Source organism: Jatropha curcas, chromosome 10 (genome assembly GCF_041381405.1).
Source record: "Jatropha curcas cultivar XTBG-Jc1 chromosome 10, XTBG_Jcur_1.0, whole genome shotgun sequence".
Lineage (NCBI taxonomy): Eukaryota > Viridiplantae > Streptophyta > Magnoliopsida > Malpighiales > Euphorbiaceae > Jatropha > Jatropha curcas.
The window spans coordinates 20,018,451-20,045,613 of record NC_143160.1 but is presented as its reverse complement, the minus strand read 5'-3'; the positions used below and the strand labels follow the sequence as shown (position 1 = coordinate 20,045,613).

Here is a 27,163-nt window from a genome sequence, read left to right as displayed (position 1 = left end):
ACATTTTGTTCTGCTTTACTTCAAATAATTTAAAATAAGAAAAAGTTTTGATTTAATTAAAAAAAAATAGACTTCAAATATATTTGTATAGCCATTAACTAGTTGTTGGTTAAAAATTTAATCCAACGGTTATTATTATAAGTTACAAATCTAATAGCTTAAACTTTTGTCTTTATTGATACATAAAAAAACTTATTCTATATAGTAGTCTTAGCCAAAAAGCTAAAATAGAATTGACGAAACCAAATATGAAAGAGTAAATAGAGAATGAAATAAAACCCTAATTAAGCATCAAAGTGATGTACTAAGATCATCAGAAAGCACACAACTCCAATGGACATAAGGTCTTTCACGACGTGAGAAGACAAAGAATTATTATAAATAATTGATTAATTACCTTAAAGGATAGAGTTTTTGGTATCAATTTATATAATGAGATTATACTTATCGCAAAAGAAGACATGACAGCAAGGAGAAAATATGATTGCAAACTCAATAATTTCAAATTTGCAAAAACTTGATATAATAATTCTTGATAATCAAAAACAATTAAAACTAAACATATATATAGTAGTTTGGTAGGATAATTCCTAATACCCCGGACTGTACATATTTTCATAATTGCACTCTAAAATGAATTTAATCCTCCAAATACTCCAATTTCAAACTTTTATCATAATTGCACCCTAAAAACCAAACTGGTCAAAAAAGTAAATTAAAAAAAATAAATAAAGGTGGTCTGACATATGATAGATAAGTTACCTAACCAAAAGAGAGTTAACTTCAAAACATTGCATTTTTCTTCCCCTCTCTCTCCTTTATGGCTCCTCCCTCTCCTCCATTACCATCAAATAAGACAAACAAAATATCTACATATTTACTAAACTGCAAACACAAAAACAAACTTTACTAATGATATCTGCATATTTAACAAATCTAAGGAAAGTTAGTTTTTCAAAACTCACTGTATGAGACCCAAACTCTAACAAAGGTGCATTTTAATGTTTGCATGTGTATAGTTGGTAGATTGTTGTTTTTTTTCAAATATTCGAAGTAGAAGCAAAGAAAGAAAGAAAGTCATAACAAAATGAATAAATATAAGCTAATACTCATCTCTTGCTTTTCTTAAATATTTTATATTTTTTAATATTTACATATGGTTGGTGTTTATTTGGCCTTGATTTTATTTTAATGGTGGAAATAATTTGGTTCTTTGGTTTTTCCATATCTGGGTTGGCTTTATTGAGATTGGTTGTAGCTGTAGTGAAGGAAAGGATTAGAGGATGAGGATTAATGATGAGAGGATGGGAGAGAAGTCAATGGGTTAATTAGAATGAGTTTTTAATGAAGTGTGTTGTTTTAGTTTTTTTTTTTTTTAATATGTATATACTTGCCCGAGATATCGAGAGCCGTGTCTGTTTGTGTGTCGGTTTAGTAAATTAAGGAAATGTGTTAAATAACTCGATTAGTTAGGTTTAATTTCATCCAAGATCCCTTAAATATAGACATTATCCAGCGTCATCCCTAAAATTCAATTTGTAACGATAAAATATCTAGAAATCTATTTATGTAACAATAAAGTAACTTTCACCTGATTCCGGATGAGGATACGCCTGAAAGCTGACTTGTACCTCCGACTCAACTTTTCTCAGTGATTTTAATTCCAAGTAGGCCTTCAAAATCTTATTTTCATTGTTTTTTCTCTCTCCTTCCCTAAACACAATCACCCAATAGTACCATCTTCTGCACCTTTCAGTTTTAATTTTGGATTATTTCTTGAAATTTTAATTTTGGGTCTATTCATTTTGATTTATTGATTATGCTTTAATAACAAAGGAGCATTTTTTATATTGAAACAAACAAGCACAGATCTAAAGCTGTAAAATTATAGCTAGATCTTGAATAAAAAATTAGAATAATGGAGGGAACAGATATTGAAATGAAAAATAGCTAATGCATATTATTAGAATGAGAGGAGATATAAAGAAGTCGAATTTCTTTCACTTTCTAAAGAAAATGAAAGTGAAAAAAAAAAGAGAGAAATTCAATAGAGATCAAAAAGTGATGATTATAGAAATTGTGAAAAAAAGAAAAAGAAAAATAGAGATAAAAAAACATAGATATATCAATCTAAGACTTCCCTGAATGGAAATTGTTAATTAAATCAAAATCCAACAGCAATAGCACCCAATAATAGAAAAATGAAGCTATGGAGAGGGAGAGAGAGAGAGAGAGAGAGAGAGAGAGAGAGACCACAAAACAATCACAAAACAGAATCCAACTCCCAACTCGCATCGCCTTTTGCAAGTGCTCCAGAGGCCAACGTCGTCTCTGGGAAGCGACAGTTCTATAGTTTAAATAAAAATAATATTCAACTCGTTTTTATGGCGAACTAGTCACTTATCAGAGTGAGCAGAGCTAGTTAGTGGTCCTAAGACAACCGTGCGACCACCAAAGGACCATGGCTGGCCGATAGCAACGGGACATGAAGGTGGTTGAAGGTGGCGACTTCTTCGATCAAGAAGATGACCTTTGTGGTTTTATAAAATTTGCATATAGGCCCCTATAAAGCTTTTTTTTTCTTAGAATAGCCCCTATAAAGATTTAACAATAGAGCAACATCACTTTTTCCTATGCAATATTGGGCAGGAGAGAGAAAAAGCTATATAAAAAGAGCTAAGTTGGAGGTCCACATGGAAAAAAAAAAGACAAAAAAAGCTGAGTTGGAGGTCCACTTCAACTTTCAGACGACTCATTGAAAATCAGGTGAAAGTCACTTTATTGTTACACAAATAGAATTTGGTGTATTTTACTGTTACAAATTGAATTCAGTAACCTTAGGTGAAATTAAGCCCAATTAGTTAGCACATGCTAGGTTAGCTAAGTGTTGCGAGTCCATATTTATTATTTTTTAATCTCAATTTTGATTAATTTGACTTTTAGGGTGTAATTATGATAAAAATTTGAAATTGGAGTATCTGGGGATTAAGTTTATTTTGAAATGCAATTATAATAAATCGTGAAGTTCGGGGTATTTGGAATGGTTTAGCCTTCTAGGGTGAGCATTCGGTTCAATCGAATTTAATTGAATTAAACTGGTTATTTTTTATTTGACTTAATACATTTTCATGATTACTATTGTTGATACAAAAGATCAAAATGAACTAATTAATAATCAAAATAAAAGAAACATAGCTAATCGAAATCCCATTGGATAACATATTAAATTGAACCAACTAATTCAATCTAGTTCGATTTTGATTCAATTATTTCGACTCAATGAAACTATTTAAAGCCTAGAATAAATTCAGTTATACAGAATTACAAAAATGAAATCAAACAAAAAACGATTGATTTTTTCTGCTACAAACCGAATTAAAAATCGAACTGATCGAACCGAACAAATTTGATTTGGTTTGATTTTCAATTACATCTAACTAATTTTGACCCCTCGTATCGTAGCTTGGGCTTGGATATAGATATTAGATAGTGATGTTTTTACAGGTCTGGCCGGCTAGAAACGAATAACGATAGCGACTCGAATAGTTTACATTGGCTGGCTCATGTGGCCCAATGCCCAAATCTCCAGGAATAATGTATATCGCAGTGCAGATTATCGTAAGGCAAAATATCCACACGTAAATAACATTACCGTGTCCCACTTTCCCATTTCATGCTCCTTTCTTAGATCATGCATTAATTGCTTCGGTTAGAGATTCCAATTTTCCATGGCACTCACATTTTTTGCACCTTAAAGGTTGGTGCAATTCTCACATCATCTTCTTGCTTCTCAAATACCCATCTCCAACAACAACTCATCATTTTCCTTTTCTAGGCTGTTTTTACATTGTCATTGATTGATTAACTTCAACCATTTACTACTTTGGGATTCTTGTTTGTCTTTGGCTAATTACCCATTTATCATTTGCTATTGATCTATATGGGTTCTATGATTTTTCCTCCAAAATACCTTCTTTGATGCTTGTGGTAAGCGTTTCAATCCGTTTTTTCTTTTGCTCTTTATTGGGTTTTGTTTCAGATTTTACTAAGTTGTTCCTTTATCATTTGAGAGTTTTCTGGTTTGTTTACATGGCTAGTTTGTTTTTTTTTTTGTTTTTCTTTTTTCTTTTTTAGGGACTTGTGGGTCTTATTGTTTCTGTTGTGTTTGGAATGTGATTCAATACGACAACTGATCTAAATGGATGCTCTAATAATTTTAATACAATTTTTCTTTGCATATTTGGAATATGTTATATTTTGTTTCTTGGTTTTCTTGATGAATTAACATAGAATGACAAAGCTCTGAAAATAAGTTGGATAAACCAATTAGTCCCTGTGCAAGGAGAGTAGCCTAGGTATTCCTACAGCTTCTTTTTTTTCACTTTTAATATTAGCTATTGACAGTAATGTTCTTGTTGCAATCTCCTTTCAACAATAAAAGTCAAGTCTTATTAAATTTTACTTGTTTATGAATAATCAACCTGCCAATGAACTTCTCGATTAGTTCTTCAAGCAATACATACGCATTATAGCTCTTTCAGGGACAATGCATAAAGAATCCTAACATCTAATTGTATTGCATGCTTTCTGAAGATTGCAAAATAGAAAGTAAAAGCATTTTCAGTTGATCTATTTTCTTGGATAAGCAGTCTTTCAGTTGATTACTTGCGTCTGAGATGCTCAGAGGGTTGTATATATCAAAGATCTTATGCACTCATTTTTAGAATTTTGCATCTTTCCATTCTTTCTGCTAACTTTCTCATATTTGTTAACGAGTTGGTGAAAGGTGATAATGAGAAGGGAAGAAAGTAAATCAAACACATGATTGAATGATTATATAATGGTGTCTGTGTCTAAAGAGACTGTTATGGCTAGCAAGTCCTACCAAAGTCAAGCCGAGGTTCTGGTTAAGAATTACTTATTAGCAGCTCCCTTCTTTCCTTACACTTCTATCCTTGGTGGTGTATTTGCTTCTAAAGTGGTAAACTCCCTTTTCATGTGTTTAATTTTGGAAGTCATTGTTAACTGCTTTGTCAAATCTAGTTTTTTTATCTTAGATTTAATGGAGCGTGTATTTATGCATGTTCTTCATTGGTATTGCTACTTAAATACTAATGGACCGTGTTTCTCTAAATCTAACCTGGTCTTCATTTGCCTGCCTTTTGCTTTTATTAATTTGTACTTTATTGATTTCACTACTGATAGGCATATGACCTTACTCAATTAATTAGCACTTTCTACATCAAGCCTTATTCTGGTCTTACAAAAATTCAGCGAATTGAATGGAACAATCGGTGAGTCCAAGTTCAAGATACTGTTTCCTTTTTCATTTTAATTATTTCCCATGCATTTACTGATCAATGGCCTAAAATTTGCAGAGGTATGTCTTCAATCCATGCGCTTTTTATTTCATCTGTTTCATTCTACCTAGTGTTCTGGTCAGACATATTTTCCAATCAACGGCATGCGGGTCTTATTACTTTACGAAGTTCACCACTCTGTATTTTTGGACTGGGGGTAAGTGCTTTTTGAACTTATATTGATCTTTAAGCATTTGCTTCATTAATACATACATATAAGAGGGCCTTGTGGACTAGGTTAACTTCTTCCCTTAAACTCTGTGATGTGCTTGACTAACTCACAGCTTTTTTCTGATCCAAAGAGTTAACCTTCTTATTGATATTTAAAACTATTTATGAATCTTATCAATTCAAATTTTGCTAACATATTCACCTTTAGGTCTGTGTTAGTTGCTGGACTGAGAAGGAAACATTTTGATTCAACTTATATGTTAATGAGACCTAAATTCAGCTTCTAATATGGGAACTGCCTTGGATTTGCAAAATCTCTTATTAACAAAATAAGATTTGTATTCCTGACTTCCTGAGGGCTTTTCCTTTTTCTGTTTGCAATTTACACTGGTGTCATCTTAAGATTCCCATTTTTGTTCATTTAGGGACAGTCGTCTTCTTATTTATGAACTTAATGTGAATTCTGTTGAGTAGCCTGCTAACAGAATAGGTATTGTTCTTCTGATATGTTTGAGCCCTGAACTTGATGATTACTATTGAAAAGAATATGCCCTTTCTTTTGACAGGTTTCTGTTGGGTACTTCTTCACTGATCTTGGGATGATTTTCTGGTTCTATCCTTCTCTAGGAGGCATGGAGTATGTGAGTGGTTTCTATAGGACGAAAGTGTACTGAACTCTGTGTTATTTTCCTTTTCATGGTTTTTTCTTTTTTGTTTTTTTATGTTAGCCACGTGTGTTTATAACATCGATGTTTTCATTGTACAGAGTTTTCATGCCTATTCACCAAGGTTTTAATTAATTACACAACAATTGTTTGCTACTCTGAGGAAAGCTTCTTATGTAGCATTCCATATTTGATTTTCGTATTCTCTTGGCTTGCACAAATCACTAATTGAACAATTGCTTAAACACCAGATATTGCTTTTTGCAATTTAAGGTTGGTGAATAACGTCAGAATTGATTAATGAGGGAAAGTAACTAGTGGCCCTTCTATATTGTATGAAAGATGTTGGTCACTTATTGGCATAAACATGAGACCTTTTGTGGGAATTTCTTCTTATCTTCAATCTTTCATTTTCTTTTCTTTCTTTCTTTCTTTCTTTTTTTTTTTTTTTTTTTTTTTTTTTTTTTTCCGATTATATTCCAGTTTTCTCCATTAGAATGTCTCTAACATTTTCTGGAAAACATTGTATGACTTCTTGAAATGACACTAGTGGCACTCACAGCACTGTCTACTGATTTCAGGTTATCCATCATTCCCTTTCTGCAATTGCCGTAGCATATTCTATGTTTTCTGGAGAAGGGCAGCTTTATACATACATGTGCCTCATCTCCGAAGTGACAACTCCTGAGATTAATATGAGATGGTAGGTATAGAATAAGTCAATCATATGTAGGTTTGAACTTTTAGCTTCAGTTAGATGATTCTTGTCTCTCCATGTAGGTATCTAGACACAGCTGGCATGAAGAGATCCACTGCATATCTTATCAATGGTGTACTGATCTTTCTTGCTTGGTTGGTGAGTTTTTATTTTTGTTTTCAATCTTGCTGCTTATGCAGATACCTATAAATCTGTATGCATGAATACCAACAAATCTGTATGCATTTTTATGCAAACTAACCAGTTGCCACGTGTGTTGCTAGTGATTCTCTGTGATACTTGATAAATATGCAAACACACAGCCATATGTGTTGCATATTTGTTGTAAATAATGGTAATTGAGAAATATAGCAAATATAAGCTACAGTAAGTTTTATTGTCACCACTTGTCGCATGATAAAACTTGATCAGTTCACATAGAACTCTAATAACATCTCATTGGAAAATGAAAGTAAGCTTATAAGTTACCTCAAAATTAAGAAACATGTTTGTATCATGCCTTTTTAATTTGAATCTCACTGTCAGGGTCGGAGCCAACTCCCTTGATAAGGGGCAGGGGGCCCTACAATGAGAAAGGTGGGAGGGGCCATGATTTTTATAATTAGTTGATGTTAATAAGGGTAGGGGGCAGTGGTTTGAATACATGATGTTGATAAGGGTGGGGGAACATGGCCACCTAAGGCCCTTGAAGGGCTCTGCCCCTGTAAGTAATTATACAAAATTAGTAGTGGAATAGTTTGCACAATTGACAACACTTGCACATTCTCTCTCATTGGACGCACAAGTGTAGCCCAAGTCCATAGATGATCCTTGCTCATCTTGAAGGGAAGGGCCTCTTTTTTCAATTGTTATTCTTCTTTTAATGGTGGTAACATAGCACAAATTTTATTACTAGTTAGTAATTTTATTTGATTGTTTCCACATATAAGATTGTAGCTTATATTAGACGTACTGGTTTTAGTTGAATTAAAGTATTTGTGTGAGAGCCTTGCTTCTACATCAAGAAAATTCAACATCAGATAAAATACCTATCTAGTTTAGTTACAAATTTAGAGTAAAAGAGAGCACAAAACATAAGGAACTGACAAGTGTCAAATGTTAGATTACCATGGGACATTGTGCTTGCGTCCTATCAACTCCAGGATGATATGCTTTACTTGAAATGTCTTTTTTAAGAAACAGAAGACAAGAAGAAAAGTGTTCAAATTTATAATTTTGATGAATCACATTAGTTTGGACTCTTCTTTTAGGTTTAGGTTTTCATATAGAAAAACAATATAAATATATAAACAATATAAATATTAGTACTATGCACTGTTCCTTTTTTACCACTCAAAGGCCCTTCAACTTCCAGTAGAAATAAGAGCAAAAGTGATCTAAATAATCAATAGATTTGTGCAAATGACCACGTGATGTTTTTCCATTTTCTTTTGAGAAAATTATAATCGTACCCCCATATTTTCTCAAAAATAACTATTTTGTCCTTGTATTTTTAAAAATAGATTGCTATACCTTTGTATTTTGAGTTTATTACACTATATTATCCTTTTGTCCAATAGTTGTGATCTTAAAGTACAAGTCCAACGAAAATCTAATGGTCTGAAGAGAGAAAATTTTTTCACCAAAATACCCTTTTCCTCTTTCTCTCTTTTTCTTCTTCTCTTGATTGTCTTTTAGTTAGGGTCATTATGTCATTTCATAGCAGTTTAACATTTGAAAGTGCAAAAAAACTGAACAGAAATGGGACAGCACTTTGACGGACTAAAAATATGAGGTTATGGAAGTATGTTTTAAACAATACAAAGGTAAAGTAGTTATTTTTTGACAAAACATAGGGTATGATTATAATTTTCCCTTTTCTTTTTTAAGATAGGGCTTAACATTGCTTTTAAATTTCCATGCCTAAACTCCAAGAGACAATAAAGACTAGGGATGTCAAAACGGGTTGGCATGTTGGGTTCGACACGGATTCGTCTAACATGCGATATGATTAGGGTCAACACGAACACAATCTATTTAATAATCGTGTCAAAATTGTCAATTTGAACACGACATAATAATTAGGCAAATGACACGAACACGACACGTGTGACCCACCTAATATCATAAGCAGGTTAAATATGTTGTGTTGACCAGTATACGACTTGTGTAACCCACCTAATATCATAAATAGGTTAAATGGGTTATGTTGACATGTATACAATCCAATTAACTTGCTTATGATATTTTTAATTTTTAACCTATTTAACTCAAATCATATTTAAAAATAAATTTTCATACATAAAACACATAAATTCTTCAAGATTCATGATTAAAATAAAAAAAAATTAATACAACAATAAAGTTTAAATCGGATTTTAGTTGGAGTATTTATATCTGACACTAAAATTACCTCTTTACCCTTAAATAAGCGGGTCACTCACTTAATCCGCGTGTCAAACCGTGACACGGTATATTTATATTTGTGTCATAAATGGGTGACCCGTTTATGAGACGAACCCGTTTTACCTCAACTCTAACTCGTTTATTTCGCGTGTTAGGCAAATTGTATTCGCATGTCATGATCTATTTTGACACTTCTAAGAAGGACAGCTGCATTTCATTGTCTTGTATGTTGCATACTGCCCTGACAATTAAGCCACCTGGAATAAGTTGATATATCTTGAAATAAGTTGATATATCTTTTAGCCACCTGGAATGACTTGAGTGGCAAGAAGTTAGATTTCATTGTATTTGAAATGACAGGAATATTCTTTTCATGAATTTACTATGTATTTTTATTAGTTGCTGAAGTAAACAATGGCATGCAGATTGCGAGAGTTCTGCTGTTCATGTACATGTTTCACCACATCTTCCTGCACTATGATCAGGTGAATCCTGAGCCCCTTCAATTTTTATCTTCTAGGCTCTGGTTTTATGAAAATTGGAAATTTATATTTGCTTGCAAGTATTCTACTGATTTGAACAATGTCATATCCATTTGGATAGCTAATCGTTTGAAATGATTTTGAGTATTTGAAATTTGATAAAATGCTGATACTTGAAACTGAAATCTATATGGTTCGGAAGGAATCCAAAGACCTGATTACATTTAAAGGTTCTGTTCTGTCGGTTTGATTTTTGGGCAAAATTAACTTGTTTTCTGTCACTTCACTGAAAAGCAAAGTTAGCTAAAATATGAAATGAACTGGACCTAAAATCATGAAATGAACTGAGCTGATTAACCCAAATAAGCAAACCGAATGATATTGGTTTGGTTTTGTTATTTCACAATTGGCTTTGCGATTTACTTGGTGTTTCATCAATCATGTTCTGAAGTCTCATATTTCCTTCAGATGAGCAACTGATGATTCAAGTTTCTTGATGGGTTGGCAGGTTATACAGATGAGCCCCTTTGGTTGTTTTATAGTTTTTGTGGTGCCATCAGCACTATTTATCATGAACCTGATGTGGTTTGCTAAGATCATTAAAGGATTAAGGAAAACTTTAGCCAAGAGACAGTGATGGATGTCAATCCAAAGGTGGGTGTATTTTACAGTCTTAACTACTGTATAGATGATGATTGAGAGGTGATTTGATGTGAGTAGTTAGTTGAATCATATTGTTGTATATATTTTACGTTAAAAATAGGTTCTTTAAAGTGATCCCTTCATATGTTCTATTTTCCTTTCCTCCAACATCTAGCTACCGTTTAATGTATATATATATTTTTTTTTTGAAGAGAAAATGGCCACTATTTTATTAAAGGTAGTGGGAAAGGAGAACATTAGGGACACTCCCAAATACAAAGTGGTAAAAAGCGAATGGATGCTCTAGCAAGGGAATGAGCAGCACCATTTATAGTACGCCGAATTCATCTAATCTGAATATCCGGCCTATCAACTAAGAGTTGCTTACAATCTTCCATAATAACCCCAAATTCCGAAAGATCTAAAGTTTTAGAATTCAAAGCACAAAATAAAACCTGGCAATTAACAAAAATATAACCACTAGATTGATAATGATTACCAATAAAAAGTAGAGCAGAACGAAGAGCCAAAGCTTCAGCTGTAGCAGGCTGTTTGCGTCCCGCAGAATGAGCAGACATAGCTTGTAAGAACCTGCCTTCACTATCCTCAAACACCACCGCACCACTTGTTACATCTTCTCTTTGAAATAGTGAAGCATCACAAAATGCATGCCAACCAACATTATTCAAGTTGACACATGGCCGCACCACCTGTTACATCTTCTCTTTGAAATATTATTCAAGTTGACACATGGTCGCACCACCTGTTACATCTTCTCTTTGAAATAGTGAAGCATCACAAAATGCATGCCAGCCAACATTATTCAAGTTGACACATGGCCTCACACTTGGCCCATTTCCATGGAAAAGTCTTTGTCCTATAGCTACATTTAAATTATCAAAAGAATGCCATTCCATACAATGGGTAGAAACCATACAGGCAATCTGGGTTGGTTGCACCAATTTTGCCGACCAGCAAAAAGTATTTCTTGCCTTCCATAAATGCCAAGCCAGAAAAGCCAATAGTTCGGCTTTTTATTGTCCAAGGCCATCCCAACACTGCATGAATAAATCAATAAAAGTTGCAGTCACACTGGGAATATTAAAACCAAGCAAACTCCAACAAGCATTTGCCCGAACACAATGACATAACACATGGTCACCATCTTCTCTTGAAGGACAGAAAAAACAAAGATCATTAACTGCTATACCACGTTTTACAAGGTTAGATTTTGTAGGGAGTACATCTCTACAAGCCCGCCACAAAAAATCCCTAATTTTAGGAGGGACATTAAGGCTCCAAATACGTGTCCATAACCTTGGATTCCCAACATTATGGCTACCCCTTACCAGACCCATACTAACATGATATCCAGATTTAACCGTATACATCCCACGATTCTCATAATGCCATAAAACCACATCCTCCACCATATGAATAGATAAAGGTATAGACAAAATAGCCTTCACATCTCTAGCCGAAAATGAAGTCATCAACTTGCCTACATCCCACCTTTTCTCACCATCCACAAAAAAATCACAAACTCGAGTCACAGGACTAATGAATCGAGTCCCATCCTCCGCAAGAAAAGAGTCAGTCTTAGGGATCCAAGGATCCGAAGCAGCATAAATACCTCTACCATCACCAACACACCAACGCACCCCTTGCTGAAGCAAATTAATAGAAGCAAAGATACTTGACCACACAAAGCTCGAATTATTACCCTTTTGAGCTTTGAAAAAATCCCCTCTCGGGAAATATTTAGCTTTGAAGATTCTGTAAAAAAGAGTATCCTTCGCCTGTAATAACCGCCACCCCTGCTTAGCAAGCATAGCCAGATTAAAATGCCGAAGATCACGAAAACCCATACCACCTTGTTGCTTAGAAAAAGACATCCTTTCCCACGAAAGCCAGTTAATACCTCTGCCTTGTTCTTTCTTCCCGTTCCACCAGTAGCAATTCATAATAACTTGTAGCTCATGACACAAAGTAGAGGGCAACAAGAAAACCAACATACAATAAGCTGGTATAGCCTGAGCAACAGATTTAATAAGAACCTCTCTACCGACTCTAGACAAGAATCTATTATTCCAGCTATTCAATTTCTTCCACAACCTGTCTTTAATAAAAGAGAATATTTGCTTTTTGTCTCGTCCTATAAGAGAAGGAAGACCAAGATAAAAGCTATCCCCAATAGAACCCCTCACACCCAAGATATTAGAAATGTCATCTACAATATGTTGCGAAACACAGGGACTAAATAAAGTACCAGATTTTTGAAAATTTACCGCCTGTCCCGATCTCGCCTCATAGTCCAAGAGAATTGATTTCACCATTGTAGCTTCATGAGCATTAGCTTTAAAGAAAAATATAGAGTCGTTCGCAAACAACAAATGCGAAACTCGAGGACAACCTCTACCAACCCTACATCCATGAATCAACCGCCGCTCCTCCGCATCTCGAAATAAAGCAGATAAACCTTCAGCACAAAGTAAGAACAGGTATGGAGAAATAGGGTCCCCTTGACGGAGACCTCTAGCAGGACTGATAGGACCAACAGGAATCCCATTCAAACACACAGAATAGCTGACACTTGAGTAACACATACTCATCCACTGAATCCAGGCCGCAGGGAATCCCAAACAATGCATCACATCAGACAAATAATCCCAACTAACTCTGTCATAAGCTTTACTGATGTCAATTTTCAAAGCACAATAACCCAGATCCCCACATCTCCTATTCTTCAAATTATGTATAGTCTCAAACGCCACACAAACATTATCAGTGATTGGTTAGGCACAAAAGCAGACTGGTTCATAGAAATAATATGAGGCAACACCTTCTTAAGCCTATTCGCTAAGACTTTAGAGACAATTTTATATATAACATTACATAAGGCTATAGGTCGAAAGTCTTTCACAGTTTCAACTAACCTCTTCGATTTCGCTTATCCTAAGCGTGATTGATTAGGTGTAACTATTGTCAGGAACATGAATTTTCAGAATAAGCACAATATTTGTTAAAGAGAGGTCAGAAGGAAAAATACCTCTCTGCAACCAATCCACAGCATTCAAAACAATAGCATTCCCCATAATATGCCAGTACTTCTGAAGGAAGGCCGGGTTTAAACCGTCAGGTCCAGGAGCCTTGTCAGGATGCATACTGAATAAATCCTCTCGAAATTCATCTTTCCGGAATGGAGCTAACAAACTCGCTGCATCACTATCAGTCACCCTTTTCTGAAACAACCTCAATAAACTGCTTCTATCCGGTTGTCTCTCAGCCCGAAAAAGCTCAGAAAAATAATCTTTCACCAACACCTCCATCTCTCCATGATTAGACGTAACAAAACCATCACTTTTTTTAAGCTTTTTAATTCTATTAATATTCCTCCTACCTTTAATCTGCTTATGAAAATATTTGGAATTTTTGTCGCCATATTTAAACCAGAAGAGTTTAGCCTGTTGCTTCTTTCGAATTTCTTCCGTAAGCAGTATTTTATTCCATTCCTCTTTAAGTCGTGCCGACCAGGACCCACCATACAAATCTCTATCAAGTTCAATTTGTCGCACAATCAGATTCCGGCGTTTCCAGAATTCCCGATTTCTAGCTCGACCCCACCGATTAACGTAAAAAATAAGAGCATCACGTCTGCTTATGAAGTTCAAATTAACTGACTCCTCCCAACCCCTCCGTACAACTAACTCCAACTCATCTTCTACTAACCATGAGTTATCCACCCTGAAAGGCCGAACATAATTATGATACTCATTCGGCTACAAATCAATCACCACTGCATATGATCAGATACTGGAGTAATTTGTGTAGTCGCAATAGCATTCGGAAACAAAGTTGCCCAGCGGTCATTAGACATAGCCCTATCCAATTTTTCTTTTATACGATCACCATTAGGATTAGTACCTTCAAAAGTGTAAAAATAACCAGCTGATTCCAAATCAATTAAACCAGCATCATCAAGAGCCGATTTAAAACCATTCAAGAGAAAATTTGGTTTAGGTGGACCTCCCTGTTTTTCCAAGTCAGCAGCAATGTCGTTAAAATCCCCTACACAAAGCCAAGGTAAGGAACTATTGTTTGCCAGCGTTCGAATAAGATTCCAGGATGAACGACAACGATGCGCTTCTGGATACCCATAAAAGCCAGTAAAACGCCAACATAAATTGTCTTCCTTAATGTAGCAGTCAATAAAATTAGTGGAATATGAAGTTATCGTAAGAGCAACAGAAGATTTCCAAAGAACACATAAACCACCCCCCATACCAATCCGGTCAACACAAAAACAATTATCAAAACCAATTAAAAGCTTCACCTCCTCCATTCTCTGTGCATCCATCCTTGTTTCAATTAAAAATAAAACATGTGGTCGGTAACTAAAAGATAAATCTTTAAGAGCATTAAATGTCCGAGGGTTACCAATTCCTCGGCAGTTCCAGCTGATGAGAATCATTGTTGTTGGCTATCCCGCTGTTTTGCGAGATCAGCTGTTGGTTTTGACGTTGAAGAATAAACTCCAGCGTTAGAACCTCCTGCAGAATCCTTAAGGTGAGAAACGGCAGCAGAGGTAGTCGTATTAGAGAAAAAATCATTTGTGGTCAATATACCACTCCTGGGCCTCTTCTTTAATTCTTCAGCCAGGCCCACAACCACATCTTCACCGAAATCAGTCTCCATCATGCCCACACCAGTAGCCTCCCTAGCTGTTCCCAAGTCAACACCAAATAAAGATTGACGAAATTGACGTGATTTCAGAATATCTTCCTTATCAATGCCCATGCATTTATTGCTTCCCGAAGATCCCGCCTCAAATCTCAACACTCTTTCTTCACGCAACCATGGACTGCCGGAAACCAACACACGCCGGTCGGAGACGCGAAGACTATCATCCCAATCAAACCGAATATCTTCTGGTTTAGTAAACAAACGTTTCTCACAAAAAGCATCGATGTGGCCAATGATTCCACAAAGGTAACAGTATATGTGGACACAAAAGTAACTAAAATAGACATAGAAGGCTTCCCCTTTGGCATCCACGAGCTTCTTCTTCCTTTTTAATGGAGTGCGAATATCAAATCTGGTTCTAATCTGCATAACTGATTCAGTGCTCTGTGTACTGAACTTCAAATCATAAGAAATAAACTCACCAATGAAATTTCCGAGAGATCTAGCTACCTCCTCTCTGTAAAAACCTGGCTTTAGTCCCCTAACATGCACCCAGACATTGATATGGAGCAGTGGAACGTGTAAAGGATCCTGTTGTTCCTCAATTTTATGCCAAACTAGCATATGTTTGTTAAACGACCACGGTGCCCCTTCCACAACTCTATTGAAATCAACACTGTTGTAGAAACGAAATAAAAATCTCTTGGCACCCAACTCAGATATAGAGACCCCTCCTAACGGATGCCAGGTATCTGCAAGAACCATTTTCATAGCATTGAAGTTTATGGAGTTATAGGTTAAAAACATTCCCACCAAACACCACTCATAAGTCTGTTGTGGTGCATCAAGGTTGATATTGAATGCTAAAATCTCGTCCTCCTCTTCTGCAAGGGATGTCTGTAGATTAGTAATAGCCATCGTGACAAAGCCGGAATAATCACCGGAGAAATTCAGAGATGGAAAAGAGACATGCTAACGAGAGCATACAAAAGTTAACAATTAATGTTTAATGTATATATTATCACTTGTTTTATTTATTAAACACTAAAAATTTTACTAATTTTATCAAAAAAAGTGTTTTATTTAAAATTACATTTGTTGATAATTTATTAGGAATAAAATATAAAGAATATGACTTTTTAATAAAATAATTTATTGAATAAATTAAATCTTAATGAAATGAATAAATTACTTAATTTATGGATTTAATGATATGGATAATTATTCTTTTATATTAATTTTAAAATAAATTATTTGAGAATATATTGAGTAATTATTTATTTATTAAATTGAATTATGTTAAATATAATTGATTAATTATGGTATTAGAGAATTAATAACATGGTAAGATGACAATTTATACAGCTTTTATTTATTTAAAATAAATTATTTATTAATTTTAAAATAAATCAAATTAATTCTAAGATAAGGTGTTATTTGTTACATTAATTTTAAAATAAATCAAATTAATGAATTTTAGTACCTTTCATTTTACTTCGTTTTTTTTTTCTATTTCTCTATAAATTTCAACATTTTCAATCTATAATTCTGAAAACATGCCTATCTAATAATTTTTACTCTCATAATTAAAAAATCACGGTATATTTTTTTTTACCATAGATCTTTTTTATTTATATTTTTAATAGCATAATAAAAATTTCATTAATAATCTATAAACAATATGGCCTAAGTGAATAGGAAATTCCAATGATGTGAAAATTATACAAGGAAAAATAAAGGCAAGTATTTTTAACAAAGGAGTGCAAAATTATTTATGTATTAGCATATAAATTGGAGTTCATACTCACACGTTATATGTGCATATATATATATATATATATATATATATATATATATATTAAGTGTAATCCATATAATTTCAGATCATAAATCCTTCTAAAGAAACTTATGATTTTTTTTTTTTGTTGCTATAAAATCTTGTTTAAAAAAATTTCATTTCAGAGCTCTAACTTTATTTATTTTTAACTAAAATACATGAGGAAATTCTGTAATAAAAAATCTTGTATTAAGATTCAAATTAAAATTTTGAAATTAATTAGAATTTCAAATTCTATTATTAATAGAACCATAATAATTAAATAATATTTTTATTTAAATAAATATATTACAAAATCTAATTACGGCTAAAAATATTTAAATGGTGTAAAAAAATTTTTGTAAGTAAATTCTAAATCTAACAAGTCAATTCAAAGATTTTTGTAAGTAAATTCTAATTCATGCAAAAAAGTAACATATGTTTACTTAGACGTGGCCATGGTTCCGGAGCTCGTTCCAAATTTTTTAGAACTAGAATCGAACCAAAAATTACCAGTTCCGATTACGGTTTAGAATCGAACGGTTTCAATTTCGGTTCCGGTTTCTTAAGGGTTCCAAAATCGACAGTTACGATCGGTTCTCGGCAGGTTTTCCGACCGGTTCTGATCGATTCAGAACGATTTCGATCGGTTCGAAACGGTTCTGACCGATTCGAAACGGTTCCGACCGGTTTGAAACGGTTGTGGACGGTTCCAATCGGAATTGGAACCGTCGGTTCCGACTGGTTTTGGGAACCGTCGGTTCACAGTTCCAAAACAGGTGGAACAGAAATCGAACTGGTTCCCACAGGTTTCGATTTCGATTCGGGCCAGTTTCGGTTCCCATCGGTTTTATTTTGGTTTGAATCGATTCGAAACTGATAGTTCTAGTTTCGAAAACCGGATTTTGGCCACCTCTATATATACTACATCTGTTTCATAATACTTGTTAGATTTGACAATTTCACGTTCGTTAAAAAAACCATTAAATTTATCTAAATTATAGTAAATTATTAAGTAAATTGACTATATTGCTCTTAATTTAATACTAATTATTTAAGAAAATTATTAAATTGAAATAATAATTATTGGTCATATAAAAAGGATAAACATGAAAACAATGATTTTATTATTTCTTGAAACTACAAATGTGATAAGTATTTTGAAATAAATTATTTTTTAAAACGTGATAAGTATTATGAAAATAATATTTGTTATCAAATTTTCAAACCCAGCTAGTCTTTCAGCTTTGGAAATGTGAATCACGAACTAATTTCGTATTATTTATTAATTTTCTTAAAAAAATAAAAAGTGATGGTTCAATTGAGATCAACCCATGGAGCCACGATGGGCCCAATTGGCACCAGCCCGTTATCCATCCACTGTCAAGAGCGGGAGGTAGTCGCTGCTCTGTTATACCAGTCTCACGCAGTGCCCTCCTCTGCAGGAGTAGAGTGACCCAAGCCTTCGCTAGGATCACAAGGCTCAACTCTTGGCTTGGCATGGGCAGCCCAGTAAATAGCCAACGTAGGCCCGGCCTAATAGTTTGAAGCAACGTTCCACACTTTAAAGCTCTCACAAGAGTTGCAAGCTCGCGTTACTGAGCTCAGCTGGCTAGCTTTGGCCTTTAGAGGATTAAAATGTGCAAAATCGAATTAGTATTAAACCAATGTGGGATCTATGAACACATTAGTTCTTACGTTACTTATGAGCTTTATTATTAATCCTCAAATCAATACAAGCAAACGCATGTTACTGCTTACTTAACTAGCATTTAGAACACAAAACCTTAATTAGATTAATTAATCAACTACAACTACCAGCAGCAAACCCGAGTTGTCCTTCATCGTAAATCACCTCGCAAGTTAGTTGCCGTGTATTCCTGAAAATAGCCTTGTCTGTCGGATCACTATTTGGAGCAAAAAGCCAAGAACGCTTGCTCCGCCCCATTGCTCAAGAAAATTCCAGATTAGTTAACTTTCACGTCAGTTGCCCCATTAAATGACTATACAATCTTAGGCACATTAACAGTTTCAAAGTTACTAAAATCATAACAAGTACCTAGTATTGACAGTGGCTGAGCCATAGGATATTGGGCTTAATTTCATTCGTGGTCTCTCAATTATACACTTATTATATTGGTGTATCAAAATTTCAATTTGTTATATAAAAATATCAAAACTATAATTTATGTTACAGTAAAATACATTCCCAATTTAACCATTTGACGTTAGACGGACGGAAAGCTAAAGTGGAGCTTTAGAAGCATAAAAAGCACCCATGTCAACTTTGCCAAATCAGACATCTATTAACAATCACTCTCTCCCATGTGAACACAATTTCTCTCTCCTACCCAAATGTGTTCAGTGCTGAAGACCAACAAAATAACAGAGAAAAATCTCTCTCTCTCATGTCTGTCAAGTCCTTATCGGGGCTCAAGATAACCACATCCACAACCCGCTTTCATGGCTTCTTCAACCATTTCAAGCTCATAAATGCATCATAATCGTTTGACTTTATGCAGATTTGTGCAGAAAGCCATCATAAAAACTCATGGATATGAGATTAATCTCGGCAGGTGACTTTTGAGATGCATCAATTGTGGGTAATTTTTGAAGAAGGCTTTTGACTCGTTTTTGAGAGGTGCTGCTTGTGCGTTTACTCTAGCTATGGTTGATGCTAGATTTGTTTATTGGGAAATGGGCTGGAGAGAGAAGGCCATTGCCTTGTATCATAAAGGTGTTGAGCTTGGCAATTCTTACTTGCAAGGTAGCTCTTCAGATGTGGTGGTGATGGTACAGTGGTGGTTGTGGTGGTGGTAATAATGTGATCGGTGGTGGTGTACTAATTACGTTACATATTTACAAATAATTATAATAATAATTACATTTCATAAATTTTTTTAATTACATTACGAAACGTAGTAATGAAATCTTAATTATCTATATTCCATTATGTTGCACTTTTCATTACATTACATCTTTTTTTTTTTTTTTGGTAAAATGGAGAGCAAAACTCTAAGAATTATATGCAAAGTTTAGAGTGAGCTATACCACACAAATCATGGTTAAGCTATCAAGCCATTCCAAGAGGAGGGTTCTAACAGTACATGAGTACCTAAAGGGAAATTTCTAGCCATTTTAGAGAGGTAATTAGCACATACATTAGCCTCTCCACACACATGGCTAATGACACAAATCCAACTATCTTGTATCATGTTTCTAATAGCCAGAATAAGCTGTTGCAGACGTCCACTAGACTCCATGCTGCCTTGAATGTGTTGAACCACTGCTGCATTATCACACTCCACTTTGATGTGGGATTTTCCCATTTGTTTAGCAATCTTGAGACCATCAAGTATAGCCCACAGCTCCGCCCCATGTATCCAAGGACCTGAGGAATCTCTAAGGAGACCTCCTCCATAAGCCAGGAAATTAACAAGAGAACCGTCTGTGTTCAGCTTAAGGAAGGGGTCAGTAGGAGCTGTCCATAAAATCCACGATAATGTTTTGTTGATTTTCATAACTCCATCTCCATTAAAGACGCTTGCTGCATTATAGTTTTCCTTAGTCGAGAAGATAATATCATTCATGGTTTCCTTAAGAGATATATGATACTGCTGGAATGTCCATACGTTCCTTCTTTTCCAAATTTTCCAACAGGCCACTTCGAAAATGCTAGCACATGGAGTTCCCGAAGGATGCAGTTCCTACTTTTGAGGTTATAAATCAACTAATCTTCCAAAGAGATACCTGTATAAAAAATAATGTAAATCAGACACATTAAGAGAAATGCAAATCTGGTTTACATAGGAACACTCCCTTAACACATGAAGGAATGTTTCTGGAGCTCCCATGCAACTTCTACACATTGGAGAGGAACAGAGACGCCTCCTGTTACTTTCACCATTGGTAAGTAATCTATTGTGGTAGGCTAACTAGAGAAAAACTCTAATTCGCTGGGGACTAGACCACTTTCAGATCAGAGACCATTGCTATTATTGTTATCTTCGTTAAAATTGGAAATCCAATTGTAAGCCAATTTGATTGTAAACTTCCCTGAATTAGTGAATCTCCAGTAAATTTGATACTGTCCTCTATCCTGTGAAGGAGGAAGCACAACAACAATACAAGTTAGAATTCAACTAGGCAAAAAACAGCTAAATTTATTCCAATCCCAAACTCCATTGCCAACATAGTCTACAACATAATAATAAAGCAAATGGGATGGAATATTTGAACTAGCAACATCTTTTAAAATTAAACCATCCAAGAGCCATCTATCCTGCCAAAATCTCGTATTGCACTTATTACATCTTTGATTACATTACGTTGCATTATATGAAACCAAACATACGCTTAAAGTATTAAGTTATGGAGGAATTTGGCAAAAAAAGTTTAATTTTGGGCTTTTTGAATATATGGTTCAAGTTTAAGGAGCAAAGTGAGCTTTTTTTCCCCTCCTTTTTCTATAGATTAAATTCTTGAGTTTGTAGAGATGCTAAACTCAAAGGTACCCTACCAACTAGTAAATTAATTAATAATTTGTACTACCTCTGTTCCATATATAATATTTATCACATTTGAGAAAATAATTTATTCTAAAATATTTGTCACATTTATGGTTTCAAGGAGTAATAAATTCATTTTTTCCATATTTACTTTTTGTATATGACTAATAATTATTACTTCAATTTAATAGTTTTCTTAGAAAATTAGTATTTAATTAAGGGTAATATAGTCAATTTACTTATAATTTACTACAATTTAGACAAATTTAATTGTTTTTTTAAGAAATGTGAAATTTTAAATACGACAAGTATTATGGAACAAATGTAATAATTTGTAACTCAACCTTAAAAAAAAAATAATAATAATCATTTGTAACTGAAGGTGACCTAACCGCATATCTACTTGAATAAAAAAAATGGTTTTATGAATATGATGACAAAATACATATAAAGCACTTAATACAATAATACATAAAATAATGAACAAGTGCTGGAAGTTAATACATATAGTGGTCATCTTCCAATATCTCTTTAATTTAACAAAAAACGTAAAGAGTCAAGTACATTTCAAAGGTTCTAAATATAAATAATTAAGTAGCAATTCCATTTCCATGTGACATGTCAGGTAACCGTTGATCAGTTGATGAAACCTGCCAATGTTGCTGTGTCATGTCCATGTAAGCAAATGCTTCTGCATACTCACAGGACAGACTGAACTGAAAAACATGAATGCCACTAATTTCTCTGTTTCATATGTCCAGTGGATGAAAGTGAAGACATTGAGTCATGGAACAACTTGGAAGTCACTAATAAAAAACCCGTATTAGTTAGATTCTGGAAAATATTCCTTAAACAATGTTACTTGATGAGCAAAGATAGCAATTTGCTTTCACGGAGAAACCGTATTAGTTAGGTTCCCGCTTTCTCCTCGTCATGCCTCCATAGTTTTCTATATTTAGAGTTTTTTTCGGTAAAATTAATTGTTTTGATAGTTATTAGTTATTTTAGTAGCTTTTCATAAAATACTAAAAGCTAAAACTGCGTTCGACAATAGCTTTTTTAAATAGCTTTTAGCGTTTTTACTAAACGCTACTTAAAATGTTATTGCTGCACTCAACGTTTAGACTAGCTTTTAGAAGTTACGATAACATTTCGTGAAAAGTTAACTCATATAATGTTTAGCTTTTAGCGTTTTATAAAAAACTATTAAAACGGTTAACAGCTAAAACCTATTAAAACACCTAACAACTATCAAAATAATTAATTTTGCTTAACAGAGCCTAAATATACCTTTTATAAAATGATACGTTAACTTCTTAAAACAAATTTAAACGTTATGTTACCGAATACGATAAAAAATATTGTTTGTCAAAACACTAAGAGCTACTTAAAAAACTGTTGTCGAACACAGCTTTAGTCACATGCATAAATTCATTCGTATATTTTTCTGTGTAAAATATCAGCTGCTCATTAAAAAATTTATCAAACACCTACAATTTAACTATTGAGTAAAAATCAACTATTTATTGCATGTATCAACTGAACCAACTAACACCTAAATGGTGGATATTAAGTTTATAGTTAGTCTATATTTACTTTCAGTTGATTTTATAATTGAATTGTATGTAAACTTGTTAATTAAAGCGATGTTTGTTATTCCTTCTGTCTCAAATTAATAGGTAAAAATTTTTTTTTTCTCAAACTATAGTCCACTTTCCATTTTAGCTCAACAACTCTATTGAGTAGACACACTTAATTCTAGATGGGCTTATTTAATTGGATTTGTTTCATGGGCTTGATATCATCTGTTCAGAAAGCCCAAACTTGAACATGAAAAGTTCAAAACTTGTGCGAGGGGAGGGACTTTTAATAGACTAATAAATGTACTAGGGTTGTATATGTAAATATGATAAGGAATTTATATAGAGCATCACATATCTTATGTGTCTCTGGCTGGAACCCAGAAAACCACCACATCATTCTCTTATAAATATTTGTACTAATATTCTTATAAAGACAATTATCAAATATAATACATTCTTATTTATCTACTCTCCAAATATCCATCAGCTTAATTTTACTTCTATCAAGTCATTCTATTCAAAAGCTATAAATGAATAAATTGCTCGTAAGTTGTTCAACCTTTGCTCAAAAAGAGCTCATTCGATGAGCTTGATGACCCGAGTTTGACCATGAAAATGATTGTCTTTTTAACTATATATTGTAAACAAGTTGTGCTCAAGCATATAGATATTCAAGCTCAAGTCTAATTATATTTTTATCAAGCTAAACTCAATAATGGTCGACTCCGTTTAGCTCATTTAAAATCTTATGTAATCCCTCGTGTAACAATGAATATGATATTTTTAGACAAAAATAGTAAATAATTTAACATAGAACGATTCAATAACTTAATAAGAATACATGGATTAAGTAAAATTTAAAGACTAAATAGTAATGCACTCAATAACGATTCAATTAAAGTCCTCATAAATAATATCAACTCTAATTTCAAACTCTTAATTCTTCTAACTAATGACGAATTCAATATATTAAGGAATTAGTATAAAATTAAATTCTAAAAATAAAGGTCTAGATCAAATAGTAATGCACTCTAAGGTATATCCTTTTTTTTTTCAAGAGAAACTCTAAAGTATGTAATTTAAATTCTACTAAAATATAGTGGAATTAGTACAATATTTAAAACTAATATGATATGAAATTAAACCCATAATTTAAGTAGTGGATCAAAGTATTAGGAGCGGGTGGGCACATGCAGCCGCAAAAAGCCTTGTGCAAAAAATAGAAGGGCTCTTTAATTTCCTAATAAAGATTATCTTACCAAATTTTTCACAAAAAATCTTATACCACAAAATTTACATGCATCATCCACTAATATTCTTGTCTGTGTTAGGAAATTTTGTAGGGGCGCACATGAAAAGGAAGGTCATGTCATGATATATTCTGCTTTTTTGACAGTTTAAAATTAGTTTGAAATAGTTTTTATGATTGAAAGTACAAGCCGCAGTATATACAAAATGCATGCGCACTTCAGTTTGTGTAGTGTAGGTAAGATTATATTTGTTTTCCGTTGAAGGACACTTTTCTACTATTACAAATCCAAATAGCACACACTTCCCACTGAATATTCTTATTCTTCTTGCCCATGCAGCATCCATTATCAGCTATTTTATAAGAAAAATTGAGTTATGATTCTAGTTGTTTTGAAATGATTTACCAGAAACAGTCCTTTTTTTTTTTTTTTTTTTTTTTTTTTAGCATTCCAAAAGCAAATCTAAATCAATTTGTCGCTCCAAGATACCCATTTCTCACTATGTTATGCCTTTGAATGCAAATTATCTATTATATAACAACATATTCCGTTTGGTATAAACCTAGGTCTCACGTATAAATATATGCCACCTTATTAAACCTAATTCATCTTAAAACCCAGAAACATCAGTACCAATGGCATCATTAGTCAACAAAATAGCCACATTTTTCTTTCTCTTTCTTGCCAATCCACTCTTCAATTCTAATCGATCTCTGGCAAAACAAAGAAAACCTAATACTATAGTTCTTGGCCTAAGCCACTCTAGGACTTCACTTCCCATTCCAAATTCCTTCTCAGACTCCATAAAAAGACCAACAGAAGCATTAATGGAGCCATTAAGAGAAGTAAGAGATGGATATTTAATATCTCTAAGCATAGGTACACCCTCACAAGTAATTCAAGTTTATATGGACACGGGAAGTGACCTAACTTGGGTTCCTTGTGGGAGTCTATCTTTTGATTGCATGGATTGTGATGATTATAGGAATAATAAGTTAACGGCTGCATTTTCACCTTCTCAGTCCTCTTCATCTTACAGAGACTCTTGTGCTAGCCCTTATTGTATTAATATTCACAGTTCTGATAATTCTTTTGACCCATGCACTGTGGCTGGTTGCTCGTTGAGTACACTTGTTAAAGCCACTTGTTCTAGGCCATGTCCTTCATTTGCTTATACTTATGGGGCAGGAGGGATTGTAACTGGGACACTAACAAGGGACACCCTAAGAGTTCATGGAAGTGATCCTAATGTCACTAAAGATATCCCAAAATTTCTTTTTGGGTGCGTAGGATCTACGTATCATGAGCCTATTGGAATTGCAGGGTTCGGTAGGGGTGCCCTTTCTTTGCCTTCACAATTAGGGCTACTTCAAAAGGGTTTCTCTCATTGTTTCTTAGCCTTCAAATATGCAAATAACCCTAATATCACAAGCCCATTAGTTATAGGAGATATAACCTTATCTTCTATCGACGAAATGCAATTTACTCCTCTGTTGAAAAGCCCTATGTATCCTAATTACTACTATGTTGGTCTAGAAGCTATAAGTGTTGGCAATGTAAGTGCAACTCAAGTGCCCTTAATTTTAAGGGAGTTTGATTCAAGAGGTAATGGAGGTATGTTAATTGATTCAGGAACCACCTATACTCACCTACCCGAACCATTTTATTCCCAGATTCTTTCTACTCTTGAGTCGATGATACATTACCCTAGAGCTAGTGAAGTAGAAATAAGAACTGGGTTTGATCTTTGTTACAAGGTTCCATGTCCAAACAATAGTTTAATAGCTAAAGATAATGTCTTTCCTTCAATTACTCTTCATTTCTCGAACAATGCAAGTCTGGTTTTGCCCCAAGGAAATCTCTTCTATGCTATGAGTGCTCCAACTAATTCTACAGTAGTTAAATGTCTACTTTTCCAAAGCATGGATGATGGGGAATATGGACCCGCTGGTGTGTTCGGGAGTTTTCAACAACAAAATGTACAAGTTGTTTATGATTTGGAGAAAGAGAGAATTGGGTTTCAGGCAATGGACTGTGCTTCAGCTGCAGCTTCTCAAGGGCTTCACAATAAGTAATTTTTGTGTTTCAATTCTGAATGTTTTCTTAATCTGTTTCTTTGAAAGTAGAGTCTGAGCTTCCAACTTCCTGAGCATTTAATTACTTGTAGGTGTTCGTTATAAACTGTGGCTTCAGCCCTTTTTTTATTTTTTATTTTTATTTTTATTTTTTTTTTAAGTAATGTACTCTTTTGTTTATCTATTTCCCTACAAAGAAATAAGTTAATTTGTACTTTATAAGTACTAGTTTAGATTTTTCTTTTTTACATTAAATTTGAGAGCTGAGACAGTGAGCTGTTATGTTGATAGTGCTTGATAGTAAATTATTTCATAATTGAAATGGAATAACTTTCTAACGCTATCATTACTGTTCCATAAGAAAAAAGAAAAAAGAAAAAAGAAAAAAAGAAAAAAAAAAAAAACGGGTTCCATAACTTTATACATGTTCAGTCCCAAGTGCTAAATTAAGCAAATGAAGCTGGCTATGTCTATTGGTATTAGCAAGTTGTTTGTGGAGTCTGATAACTCAGCTATGGTTCATTTGATTTAAAGGAAAAGCTCCTTCTTTGTGTGGTATTCTCAGCTGGTTAATTCCAATCATGATGCTTAATAAGGATCGATGGAGGTTGTTCTATTTCTCATGTCTATACTGAGGCTATTTTCAATACAGAGTTTATAGCTGAACTTAATGTTCGCACTGTAAAGAACAACTATGATGGCTACCTAAAAGTTTCAGTAAAATTTAACTCGATTTTAGGTTTCTAATCTAATGTTTGCATGTTTCTAATCCTAATAATGCAAGAAAAAACAAAAAAAATTCTCGAAATATCTGGGTCGAGCCCC

General features: G+C 33.8%; 3 protein-coding genes, 1 long non-coding RNA gene and 1 other non-coding gene across 8 annotated transcripts; 2 read left to right on the top strand and 3 right to left on the bottom strand.

The window, feature by feature from the left end:
* Positions 1-612: 612 nt before the first annotated feature.
* Positions 613-2,721, bottom strand: LOC149493231 (uncharacterized). Its single transcript, XR_016322981.1, has 2 exons — positions 1,592-2,721; positions 613-885 (listed from the first exon to the last, which is right to left on the bottom strand). It is a non-coding gene; the product is annotated as an uncharacterized LOC149493231 (long non-coding RNA).
* An 881-nt stretch (positions 2,722-3,602) lies between these two features.
* LOC149493230 (uncharacterized) lies at positions 3,603-10,591 on the top strand. Of its 4 annotated transcripts, none has more exons than XM_089726968.1 (9): positions 3,603-3,757; positions 4,787-4,981; positions 5,206-5,294; positions 5,379-5,517; positions 6,098-6,172; positions 6,778-6,899; positions 6,977-7,052; positions 9,725-9,784; positions 10,290-10,591. In XM_089726968.1, the coding sequence occupies exons 2-9, from the start codon at positions 4,841-4,843 to the stop codon at positions 10,416-10,418; spliced, it is 831 nt and encodes a 276-aa protein (XP_089583094.1). In that variant the 5' UTR covers positions 3,603-3,757; positions 4,787-4,840; the 3' UTR covers positions 10,419-10,591. The 4 variants fall into 4 exon arrangements, with proteins under 4 accessions (XP_089583094.1, XP_089583095.1, XP_089583093.1 ...); XM_089726967.1 differs by having other exon boundaries at positions 3,613-3,987; positions 4,777-4,981; XM_089726966.1 differs by having other exon boundaries at positions 3,614-3,987.
* Positions 10,592-10,767: 176 nt separating this feature from the next.
* LOC149493229 (uncharacterized) lies at positions 10,768-14,780 on the bottom strand. Its single transcript, XM_089715445.1, has 6 exons — positions 14,218-14,780; positions 13,417-14,167; positions 11,586-13,167; positions 11,416-11,481; positions 11,174-11,306; positions 10,768-11,062 (listed from the first exon to the last, which is right to left on the bottom strand). Exons 1-6 carry the CDS (start codon positions 14,778-14,780, stop codon positions 10,768-10,770), a joined length of 3,390 nt encoding a protein of 1,129 aa, XP_089571571.1.
* A 3,447-nt stretch (positions 14,781-18,227) lies between these two features.
* LOC149493228 (signal recognition particle RNA) lies at positions 18,228-18,531 on the bottom strand. Its single transcript, XR_016318607.1, has one exon.
* A 6,382-nt stretch (positions 18,532-24,913) lies between these two features.
* LOC105638655 (Eukaryotic aspartyl protease family protein) lies at positions 24,914-26,338 on the top strand. The gene has a single exon (XM_012222486.4). The coding sequence runs from the start codon at positions 25,091-25,093 to the stop codon at positions 26,336-26,338; it is 1,248 nt and encodes a 415-aa protein (XP_012077876.2). The 5' UTR covers positions 24,914-25,090.
* Positions 26,339-27,163: the final 825 nt, after the last annotated feature.